We start from the raw sequence: 13278 nt of genomic DNA, 5'->3' as shown, positions 1-13278 counted from the left end.
GTTTTTTTTAGATAAATTTAATTTTCGTGTTATTGAAAGAAAAATATCCCCATCTGGTGGTTTCACAAGCTGCACATGTCAAAGATCAAACTGATATCTCTGAAACCAAAATGGCGGAAGCGAGTAGTGTAGGAAGTAGTCCGAGCTCTGTTCAAAGCCTAGACACGAAAATAACAAGAGACGACCTCGCTGACGGGCTTTTAGATTTACTGAGGCCTGCTGTTTTAGAAGTAGATGATCAAGTTAAGCGAGTTAGGTATGTATTTATACAGTTGCGCTCTGCATGTTATGGTTCATACGAATTAATAATATTACTTCCACCAACTGTCTGACCATCCATCCATCCATCCTTATGATGCTGGCACTTCGACCTTGCGATCATTATGAATATTTACATATTGAATTCAGTTTCTAGTAAAAGTTACTACTCAGAATATTGTTTGCCGATGTGGGCGTATTCATAGATGCTATATTTACCTCCTGGCAAATTGTGTTAAAATGTGGATTCGTGTCATGAATATCTTTAATACGGTCACAATAAACTTGGTAAATCTTGTAATTTGTTTTGTGTTTGTACACTTCTTTTAGATGCGAAAATCTAAATCAGATTGCAAATCTTTTTTGGGGGGGTGACTTTGATGGTGAACATGTTGAAATATAGCTCTGTACATGCCATGTTGGCTAAAGAGTCTGTCACTCTCCTGTGTCAAAACATCGCCATGGAAGTAAATATTTAACTCTGACCTTAAATTTTTCCTCAATTACTGCACATTATTTTATTTATTCACTTTATTTATTTCAGAGAAAGTCAAGTGGAATTACGACAACAAATTGATGGACTTGCTGAAGGTATAATATATTCTTGTATAAATGTAACGTCACATCTTTCAGGTGAAATACCATAGGGGCTTGGACAATCTTATAAAAGTCAGATCTATGTGGAGTCTGTTTACTTTTACTATCACCTCCATATAATAGTAATAACTTTATTACATCCTTAAATGTACAGTATTTCTATCAGTTTATACAACAAAGATGAAAAAGAACAACAACAAATTAGTCAAAAGTGTTGTTTTCATTCCTTGCAAAGATGGAGAAATGTATTAATTGACCAACACTTGTGATTATATTTTTGTTAGTACTTTCCATTAAGTATTATAAATTTGTGTGGGTCATTTGTGATCTCAGATGGAAATACATTTTTTTGAAAGCATATCAGTTCAATGGTTTTGGTGTTTAGGGCATATCATAAGAAAATGTATTTCATCTTCTAATTTTTTTTTTGAATTCCTCTCCCCAGTCTCTACAGCAGTCAACAAGCTGCCACAACTTTTAACTCATGATTCCTTAGGGGCACACTGTCTTTGTGTGCTGCTTCTGTATCAGATACTTGTCTTTGTAACTTCTTGTAAAAGCTTTAGGATCTATGTACCTGACATTTAGAATTGGTGTAAAAAAAACACTTTATGTTGATACTGTGGACTTTACAGCTGTTTCTCTATTTCTAACTTTCAAGAGACAAAAATATTTTTTTGTTATCTACTATTTGCTTGTTTATTTTTATTTATTTATTTACTGATATATTCAGAATTAAAAAAACTTTCGGAAGAGCAGCCGTTACCTGTGGAATTAGATGCCTATGTCAAAAAATTAATGAACTCAAGAAGACGAATAATGGTCGTGAATAACATACTACAAAATGCACAGGTAAGGCAATCATAACCTCTTCATCACCAGTTCCCTCTTTTCATCACAAATTAACAAAATATTTCTGTTTATAGTCTGCACTTTCCTTCAGAAGACTGGAAAAAAATAGCCAAATTTTTTGAGTAAAAACCGAAAATTTACTCAAATTTTGTCTGTTGGCTTCAAAATTGCAGTTCATTTCTGGAAATATTGTAAAATGTAAGAAAAAAAGTTTAGAATAAATCTGTTGGTGAAAAGGTTAAGCCCTCGATAATGTGTCGCCCTCTTACAAAGTTTCTATCTAATAATAAAAATCAATTGCCAGAGAGAGGTAGACACTACCGTATTATAAGCTGCATCCCTAATAGAAGTCGCACCTATTCTTTTTGAACAATTGAGAACCAAAAATTCACCATTTCTCATATGTGTAGATGCTCTAATAGAAACCACATCCCCTGTTGCATTGTACCATTTTAATAGAAGCTGCGGCTTTTAATACAGATTTTACACCACTAATAACACCAACAATTGTTAGCCACTGCACTTCACTGGGCTCTATGCATGACCCTAAAGGTCACTCATCACAACAGCCTTAATATCAAATATTATACTGTAGTCAGGATAGTGTTTATACCTGAACTCCGGTCATGTGAGGTCAAACTGTATTTGATAATCAAAGATAACTGCTAAAATGACCTGAACACAAGTTACTGTATCTATCTATGGTCATAATAAGTCATATTTTAATGATCTAGCATACAATAAATACAATTTTTAGTTTTCGTTCACTCCTATTGGAGCTGTGCTAATACAGCAAATATGGTATTCCTAGTTTGCAAGGGTACTTGATACTCCATGGTTGGTTTTTAGGCTTTCAGAAAATATGTAAATTGTCAATGTTTGTTGGTTTAGCAATTGACAGTCTGTGAGTTAATTTCTGCTTTTTAAATGCATCTACCTGTCTTTATCTCACTCATGTACTGGAGTACTACCACATGTTTGGTATAACGTATTGGAGTACTACCACATGTTTGGTATAACGTATTGGAGTACTACCACATGTTTGGTATAACGTATTGGAGTACTACCACATGTTTGGTATAACGTATTGGAGTACTACCACATGTTTGGTATAACGTATTGGAGTACTACCACATGTTTGGTATAACGTATTGGAGTACTACCACATGTTTGGTATAACGTATTGGAGTACTGCCACATGTTTGGTATAACGTATTGGAGTACTGCCACCTGCTTTGGTATAACGTATTGGAGTACTACCACATGTTTGGTATAACGTATTGGAGTACTACCACATGTTTGGTATAACGTATTGGAGTACTACCACATGTTTGGTATAACGTATTGGAGTACTGCCACATGTTTGGTATAACGTATTGGAGTACTACCACATGTTTGGTATAACGTATTGGAGTACTACCACATGTTTGGTATAACGTATTGGAGTACTATCACATGTTTGGTATAACGTATTGGAGTACTGCCACATGTTTGGTATAACGTATTGGAGTACTACCACATGTTTGGTATAACGTATTGGAGTACTGCCACCTGCTTTGGTATAACGTATTGGAGTACTACCACATGTTTGGTATAACGTATTGGAGTACTACCACATGTTTGGTATAACGTATTGGAGTACTGCCACATGTTTGGTATAACGTATTGGAGTACTACCACATGTTTGGTATAACGTATTGGAGTACTGCTACCTGCTTTGGTATAACGTATTGGAGTACTGCTACCTGCTTTGGTATAACGTATTGGAGTACTACCACATGTTTGGTATAACGTATTGGAGTACTGCCACATGTTTGGTATAACGTATTGGAGTACTGCCACATGTTTGGTATAACGTATTGGAGTACTACCACATGTTTGATATAACGTATTGGAGTACTGCCACATGTTTGGTATAACGTATTGGAGTACTGCCACATGTTTGGTATAACGTATTGGAGTACTACCACATGTTTGGTATAACGTATTGGAGTACTATCACATGTTTGGTATAACGTATTGGAGTACTGCCACATGTTTGGTATAACGTATTGGAGTACTACCACATGTTTGGTATAACGTATTGGAGTACTGCCACCTGCTTTGGTATAACGTATTGGAGTACTACCACATGTTTGGTATAACGTATTGGAGTACTACCACATGTTTGGTATAACGTATTGGAGTACTGCCACATGTTTGGTATAACGTATTGGAGTACTACCACATGTTTGGTATAACGTATTGGAGTACTGCTACCTGCTTTGGTATAACGTATTGGAGTACTGCTACCTGCTTTGGTATAACGTATTGGAGTACTACCACATGTTTGGTATAACGTATTGGAGTACTGCCACATGTTTGGTATAACGTATTGGAGTACTGCCACATGTTTGGTATAACGTATTGGAGTACTACCACATGTTTGATATAACGTATTGGAGTACTGCCACATGTTTGGTATAACGTATTGGAGTACTGCCACATGTTTGGTATAACGTATTGGAGTACTACCACCTGCTTTGGTATAACATATTGGAGTACTGCCACATGTTTGGTATAACGTATTGGAGTACTACCACATGTTTGGTATAACGTATTGGAGTACTACCACATGTTTGGTATAACGTATTGGAGTACTACCACATGTTTGGTATAACGTATTGGAGTACTACCACATGTTTGATATAACGTATTGGAGTACTGCCACATGTTTGGTATAACGTATTGGAGTACTGCCACATGTTTGGTATAACGTATTGGAGTACTACCACATGTTTGGTATAACGTATTGGAGTACTACCACATGTTTGGTATAACGTATTGGAGTACTGCCACATGTTTGGTATAACGTATTGGAGTACTACCACATGTTTGATATAACGTATTGGAGTACTGCCACATGTTTGGTATAACGTATTGGAGTACTGCCACATGTTTGGTATAACGTATTGGAGTACTACCACCTGCTTTGGTATAACATATTGGAGTACTGCCACCTGCTTTGGTATAACGTATTGGAGTACTACCACATGTTTGGTATAACGTATTGGAGTACTACCACATGTTTGGTATAACGTATTGGAGTACTACCACATGTTTGGTATAACGTATTGGAGTACTACCACATGTTTGGTATAACGTATTGGAGTACTATCACATGTTTGGTATAACGTATTGGAGTACTGCCACATGTTTGGTATAACGTATTGGAGTACTACCACATGTTTGGTATAACGTATTGGAGTACTGCCACCTGCTTTGGTATAACGTATTGGAGTACTACCACATGTTTGGTATAACGTATTGGAGTACTACCACATGTTTGGTATAACGTATTGGAGTACTGCCACATGTTTGGTATAACGTATTGGAGTACTACCACATGTTTGGTATAACGTATTGGAGTACTGCTACCTGCTTTGGTATAACGTATTGGAGTACTGCTACCTGCTTTGGTATAACGTATTGGAGTACTACCACATGTTTGGTATAACGTATTGGAGTACTGCCACATGTTTGGTATAACGTATTGGAGTACTGCCACATGTTTGGTATAACGTATTGGAGTACTACCACATGTTTGATATAACGTATTGGAGTACTGCCACATGTTTGGTATAACGTATTGGAGTACTGCCACATGTTTGGTATAACGTATTGGAGTACTACCACCTGCTTTGGTATAACATATTGGAGTACTGCCACATGTTTGGTATAACGTATTGGAGTACTACCACATGTTTGGTATAACGTATTGGAGTACTGCCACATGTTTGGTATAACGTATTGGAGTACTGCCACATGTTTGGTATAACGTATTGGAGTACTGCCACATGTTTGGTATAACGTATTGGAGTACTGCCACATGTTTGGTATAACGTATTGGAGTACTACCACATGTTTGGTATAACATATTGGAGTACTGCCACATGTTTGGTATAACGTATTGGAGTACTGCCACATGTTTGGTATAACGTATTGGAGTACTACCACATGTTTGGTATAACGTATTGGAGTACTACCACATGTTTGGTATAACGTATTGGAGTACTGCCACATGTTTGGTATAACGTATTGGAGTACTACCACATGTTTGGTATAACGTATTGGAGTACTGCCACATGTTTGGTATAACGTATTGGAGTACTACCACATGTTTGGTATAACGTATTGGAGTACTACCACATGTTTGGTATAACGTATTGGAGTACTGCCACATGTTTGGTATAACGTATTGGAGTACTGCCACATGTTTGGTATAATGTATTGGAGTACTACCACATGTTTGGTATAACGTATTGGAGTACTACCACATGTTTGGTATAACGTATTGGAGTACTGCCACATGTTTGGTATAACGTATTGGAGTACTACCACATGTTTGGTATAACGTATTGGAGTACTGCCACCTGCTTTGGTATAACGTATTGGAGTACTACCACATGTTTGGTATAACGTATTGGAGTACTACCACATGTTTGATATAACGTATTGGAGTACTACCACATGTTTGGTATAACGTATTGGAGTACTGCCACCTGCTTTGGTATAACGTATTGGAGTACTACCACATGTTTGGTATAACGTATTGGAGTACTACCACATGTTTGGTATAACGTATTGGAGTACTGCCACATGTTTGGTATAACGTATTGGAGTACTGCCACATGTTTGGTATAACGTATTGGAGTACTGCCACATGTTTGGTATAACGTATTGGAGTACTGCCACATGTTTGGTATAACGTATTGGAGTACTACCACATGTTTGGTATAACGTATTGGAGTACTACCACATGTTTGGTATAACGTATTGGAGTACTACCACATGTTTGGTATAACGTATTGGAGTACTGCCACCTGCTTTGGTATAACGTATTGGAGTACTACCACATGTTTGGTATAACGTATTGGAGTACTACCACATGTTTGGTATAACGTATTGGAGTACTGCCACCTGCTTTGGTATAACGTATTGGAGTACTACCACATGTTTGGTATAACGTATTGGAGTACTGCCACATGTTTGGTATAACGTATTGGAGTACTACCACATGTTTGGTATAACGTATTGGAGTACTACCACATGTTTGGTATAACGTATTGGAGTACTACCACATGTTTGGTATAACGTATTGGAGTACTACCACATGTTTGGTATAACGTATTGGAGTACTACCACATGTTTGGTATAACGTATTGGAGTACCACCACATGTTTGGTATAACGTATTGGAGTACTACCACATGTTTGGTATAACGTATTGGAGTACTGCCACCTGCTTTGGTATAGCACCACCAAGATATTGCACTAAAAATTGTCACACTGCTTGTTTATGTGTCATAGTGCATGATACCATGCACTGTACTGTCTCATTGTACTTGTCTGCGACATTACATTGATATGATACTGTAAAACCATTTATGTTCACTGACATTTATTTCACTATTTTGATGTTTTGAGCATATTCATATTCAAATCTGTCAAATTGTTATTTTACATGTTCACATAGATTTGATTTTGCAGATTTTAGTTATCAGTAAAATGGCGAAATCAAAATCCAGTGAATAATTAATGCATTTACAGTAACTATTTGCTCTTTTTTCCTTTCACCTTCTCATCTGCAAGTTTTTCTTGTGGTCCATTCAGATCTATTGTTTCATTTTTGGACCATTCTATTGTAAGTTTGGGGGTGGTAGTATAATCTAGTGCTCTGTTTCCATCATTTCTTTCATTACTTGGTTTCAGGAACGTCTCGGTAAACTACATTATAATGTATCTAGAGAGACAGCTCGCAGGAAAGCGTTATTAGAACCGCCCTCCGCAGGACCCATCCAGTGAACATAGGTTAGGATGTATTATGTCCCATGCCTTCCTTTCTCCCACATGGTGAGACAACATCAAAAGATTGATGTCAGATAAAAAAACTCAATTCTTTTAGATTGGGGAGAGGCTGGTAAATCAATTTTATTTTTAAATAGTTGTTAAGAAACTCTCTTTTTTTTTTAAAGTTCTAAGCTGTAAAATAAAGTTATTTAAATTCTAAAATTTTGTTTGTTTTGGTTGTGATATGCACACACTAATTAAATGAAAAACCAATCATGAAATTTATTTATTATAAAAAAACATGGTTTTGCAACCATTCCTGAAGATGAGTAAAAAATTATGCCAATGAATAATAGTATGGAATTAAGTTTGGGGGGGTTTTGCCGAAAAAAAGAAGTGAAGTTCTCTTTATCCTGTATCAATCTTTTGATGTTGTCCTTTACTGTATCATGTGTACTGTTCTAGCATACATAGAATACACTATAGTGAAATTCATGGGGTTTCACCTCATATCTTCATAAGTCTACTACACACTACTTTCTTTGTGTTTGTTAATAATTAGATTGCAGCATAGTTTTGTAATAAAAAATAGTTCACATCATTAATCTGTTAATTTTACTTGTTGAAATTTAGTGGTTGATGCGATATGGTTTCATAACGACATTTTCAACGCATAAAAAGTACTGGTACTTAATTTTTTCACACAAAATTTGAAGACATGCAATTTTTTGCTTTATTATTGTTAATTTTGGTTCAAATAGATCTTATTTTTTGTTGGCTACAAGTCGTGGTCAAAACAAATTTTCACTAATACTGGTGTGTTTGTCTGTATGTATGTATGTATGTCTGTCTGTCTCTGTCTGTCTGTCTGTCTGTCTGTCTGTCTGTCTGTCTGTCTGTCTGTCTGTCTGTCTGTCTGTCTGTATGTATGTATGTATGTATGTATGTATGTATGTATGTATGTACGTATGTATCGTTTATGTACCCGTTTAATTTCAATATATCATTATTTTTCGCACATTTCAGTCTCGCTTTATTCATTCGCATTTACCTTATATATACATTCATTTATCAGTAACTTTCACAATTGTAATCGATATCACTTCACTCGTTAATTATTATTCGATTTAATATTAGTTTAATTGTTCCTTTCCCCTCACCTACGTGTGAGTTTTTAAACTGTAAATAATTGTTACTTTTAATACTTGAGTAATAAAAAAGAGAAATGTATGTATGTATGTATGTATGTATGTATGTATGTATGTATGTATGTATGTATGTAATTATGTATGTATGTATGTAATTATGTATGTATGTATGTAATTATGTAATTATGTATGTATGTTTGTATGTATGTATGTATGAATGAATGAATGAATGAATGTATGAATGTATGAATGAATGTATGAATGAATGAATGAATGAATGCATGACTGTCCACCTCTACCTCTATCTGACATATGCCTGGACTTATTTCGCTTGCATCACACATACAGCAAACTTTCATTTTGTGCATTCATTTTATGATCTGATTTAAAATGGATGATTGATGACCATTTTTAGTGCTAAAAATTCATTCAAATCAAGCATTTCTGTTAATACAGAACCAGATCTTGGTTGTGTATTGGCAGATTTCATTCAAACTTTGTAAATTGTACATTATGTGATGCACGTCTCTTTGTTTTGCACATCGGACTCAAAATGGCTGACAGATTTCAGTTTTGTTATTATTGTACAACAGGGACAAATAACTTGTACTCTGTTGTTTCAAAATACATAATACTTCCTATAATTGTACAATACCGTATTCTATCAGCAATATACCGTACTCGACAGCGTTAGCACCCAGGGGCCTCAACTCAGAAAATCATGATTTTTTAGGGGTGGGTGCTTACCCAAGCACCCCCCTCAGAAAAGAGTGCAGAGAATAAACGACATGGTTTTTCCAAAAAACTGGTAACTAGCCCATTTTTGAGCTAAACTGAATATGACATGAAATATTTACAGCATTTTACTTGTATTAACAGGTCATTGTCGAAGCGTAGTTTACGCACGGGTTATCGTTGTCTACACATTCACAACATATTCTACACGCTTCACACTTTCATATACTATGAGGTGCATTTCTAATAAGGAGAATACGGTACTTTTGCTTTTAATTTGCTTGTAACTGAACATCCAAGTGATTGGAGTTGTGCTTCTAATAAAAAAAATGTTATGTACTTGTTGTTGTGCACTTCTAATGGTTGATACCTGTACCTTGTGGGCAAAGAAAAAAAAATATTTCTGGTAACCTGGCCTTGTCTAGATTTTGGTTTCTAATATGCCTAAACTAAGACAAGAAAGTGTTCACTGGAATATGGTAACTTCCTATTTCTAGCTGCGTGCTGGACAATTTCTCGAATGAAAATGGTAGATCATACACATACATCATGGTGTATTATGAAAATATTATATAAAAAAATGCACCTGTATGGATTAAAATAAAAAGTTCTACACATTGGTGTTTACAATGTTACTGGAAACCCATTGTTTATTGTATTTTTCCTGATTGGAACCAGGGAGCACAACAGATGCAATGTACAAGTGTATTGTATCAGCAAGCATGGTTCCTTACATAATACCCATGATGCATTGTACCACCTGTTATATAGACTTGCCAGGCTTAACATGCAACATGGTACACGTTAAACTTTTCACCACCAGTTTCACCACAAATTTGCAAAATAGTCTCGTTTATAGTCTGCACTTTCCTTCAGAAAGTTGGGACAAAAATACCCAAGTTTTTTGAGTAAAAACTGAAAATTTACTCAAATTTTGTCTGTTGGCTCCATAATGAGGGTTCATTTCCAGAAATATTGAAGAATTTAAGAAAAAAGTACAGAAACATTTGGGTGAGAAAATGTGGTGGTGAAAATGTTAAACAATCTCAAACATGGCACTGCCCGATAACTAGGGTTCTCAAATGTCATTTAGAATATTCATTATGGTGAAATCTGAGCACATGAACAAATCAAAATGAATTTAAATGATAATGTGTATTCTCTTTTTCAGACTCGCTTGCAGAAGATCAATAGTAAGTTACCAACAGCCGTATCGCAAAAGAGGTCCGCAGTGCTTTCATTGAAAGGAATACCAGACACTAGAGATTTTATTCCAACTATAGGTCCTTATTCCAGCATGTGACACCCCTATTTTACAATGGAGTCTTCTGATGGGATAAACTGTTTGACATTAGGAAGCTAAATATTTATTATGAACTTAAAACTTTTGGAACATTGATCAACTTTGGGGTTATTGAACCATATTTCTCATTTTTGAGAATACCGGGTACATTGTTTTTCATTGAGAAAACAGAATCTTGCTTTTAATATAAATTGAGACATGGTATATATAAACCATTTTACGAGAGACAAATGTTCCTGTCAGTCAGAGAAAATCTTAACATCTTGTAGTGGACATTTCACTAGGGTTCTGTAGACCAGAAAGTCACAGTGACCTCCCCCAGCAGTAAACAACCTCACTCAGCTTGATCTTGGAGGGATTCCACTGTTGATCACACAACAATAACAACACACACTAAAAACGCAAAGGCTCATGAATAGACGCTTGTTTGTAAACACTAACACGCTATGGCCATCTGACGCATGCGCAGATGAGGACTCCCCTGCTTTAATTTAGCTTCTCACTCAATTCTATGAATTATAAAAATAAGTAGAATAGTCATAAAAGGCGGTGGTTGGAACGACTGTGTGCATTTGAGTGCATTTACATTTTGTGTAAATAAACACAACATTTTGACCCAAATGTGTATATGTTGCTGTGTGTAGTATACAACCTATATCAAATGTGGTCGGCACTCACATTTCCCTTTTAGAATTGCACATATGCCTAAAATACTGTAATTGTTTTTAACTTTTATTACCGTTTTCAAATTTATTTTAGTGCATGCACTTCTAATAGAGTAAGTTCGGTATTTAAAACTACGATCTAACAATCAATTTTTTTTTTTGAAAGAGGCTGTGAGCAAAATGTTTTTTTTTTTGGAAGAGACAGTGACTAAGAATTGTCATACTTTTGTTGTATTATATAAAACCATTCTAAACTGAGCACTTTTTTCAATGGTGTCTTCTTATCATAAAAGAGCACTGTCGCCATATTTGATATGGGTCCCATGTGATCTATAAAGCGTGTGTGTACAATACAGTAATTGTTTGAATGCATGCTGTCTGACTGGTGATTTAACATTTACAGTTTGTTGCATATTAATTAGCTGATTTGCATATTAAAATTTTACATTTGCCTCGAGTCATGGAACCATTTATAAGGTATCAAAATCGTGTCAGCTAAAGTTTTTGCATGTTAATGATTTAATTTACATAATACTGAAGTATTCTTTGCTGCTTCATAATTTGATGATTTAATATAATTTGTTATGACCAAATCTTGAGTACCCGATGAAATTTTCACTGCTAAAAAATTTCATAAATTTTACTGACATGCAAAATTCGCAAAAACTTGTCTGTCATTAAATTAAAGGTACCATACAAAATTCTTTTTTTCAAAATTTCTTACTTGCATCTTCATTGTATAAAATGATCTGACTTTGAAATATCTTTTTTTTTCTAAATTCAAGAAATAAACATTTCAGTCATTGTGTATTTGCAAATATTGTAAATAGTACCAAAATGTTGTACTGTGTTGTAGTTATTAGTGTAAGGGGTGGACCATTAGAAATTTCTCGGGGTGGTAGAATTGAAAAAAAAAAATTCTGCAGAGATCAATATCAGAAGAAAAAAAAATTCTATTTCCTATTTCTTAGGGAAATAATATTACATACAGCGGAAATAAAAAAAAATTCAGCGAATTCATCGTTGAAGAAAAAAGTGAAGGAAAAAAATGTTTTGCATAGTTTTTCTGCTATTATTCCCCCCCCCCCCTGAGTTTTTAATGGTCCATCCCTACATTGCTGATTTGTTGTTGTATATTTTCAAGCTATCATGTACTTTTAAAGCAATAGATACAACATTTATTATGGAAAATAAATTACAGGAAAAACTATGGATCAGTTGAATCCAAATTTTATGGGATGTGTTTAAGTGGGAGGATATTAGGTAATGATATTATCCTAACTTATATACGGTGTTTGGCAGAATTTTACCATCTAATTTTTGAGGGCACATCCTTTTAATCAATGTCTTTTGGTAGGGCAATATTTTATGTCTTGTGGAGAGCGTATATGTCGTTAAGCGTGGAGTTTCTTCACAAGTTAAAATCCTAATAACTGAGAGTATGACTAAGACACCGCCGCTACCATTAATTACTGCACTGTTTTTGTAAGGTCTGGTAACTCTTCTGATGAAATTGTACAGCAAGTTTGTCACTTGTGTATTATGAAATTCATTTAGTATTGAAGGATTATGGGACAATGACGTGTAAAAATCACATCTGATTCATACGGTATGTATCAACCACCAATTACCAACTTGGCTTATTTAGTAGAATAAGCATGCATCCACACCCTGGAATCAAACAAATAATTTCAAATTAACAAGCCAGGCCAACTGCCACAATTTCAGTATGCAAAGTCTATGAGAACAATTACAAGTTATGAAAGTTCAACACTTTTCATTTTTTGCCAAAGAATGGCCTAAATTATGCTGAAATGGCTGAAAATCTTAAAATTTAGGGTCAAAATGATCGGCTCGACTGTGGAAATTGGGTGGGGTATATGTGTATTCTT

At 35.1% G+C, this 13278-nt stretch overlaps 1 protein-coding gene across 2 annotated transcripts; it reads left to right on the top strand.

Annotated features, from left to right (window-relative positions):
• The first annotated feature begins 74 nt into the window (after positions 1-74).
• LOC102809245 (SNARE-associated protein Snapin-like) lies at positions 75-12596 on the top strand. 2 transcript variants are annotated; one of them, XM_006824915.3, is made up of 5 exons: positions 75-256; positions 803-849; positions 1589-1707; positions 7458-7556; positions 10590-10704. In XM_006824915.3, exons 1-4 carry the CDS (start codon positions 111-113, stop codon positions 7548-7550), a joined length of 405 nt encoding a protein of 134 aa, XP_006824978.1. In that variant the 5' UTR covers positions 75-110; the 3' UTR covers positions 7551-7556; positions 10590-10704. The 2 variants fall into 2 exon arrangements, with proteins under 2 accessions (XP_006824978.1, XP_006824977.1); XM_006824914.3 differs by lacking the exon at positions 7458-7556 and having other exon boundaries at positions 10590-12596.
• The last annotated feature ends 682 nt before the right edge of the window (positions 12597-13278 follow it).

The sequence above is a fragment of the Saccoglossus kowalevskii genome, chromosome 17, assembly GCF_978046115.1.
Source record: "Saccoglossus kowalevskii chromosome 17, keSacKowa6.1, whole genome shotgun sequence".
Classification (NCBI taxonomy): domain Eukaryota; kingdom Metazoa; phylum Hemichordata; class Enteropneusta; family Harrimaniidae; genus Saccoglossus; species Saccoglossus kowalevskii.
This window is presented reverse-complemented; position numbering and strand designations above follow the sequence as displayed.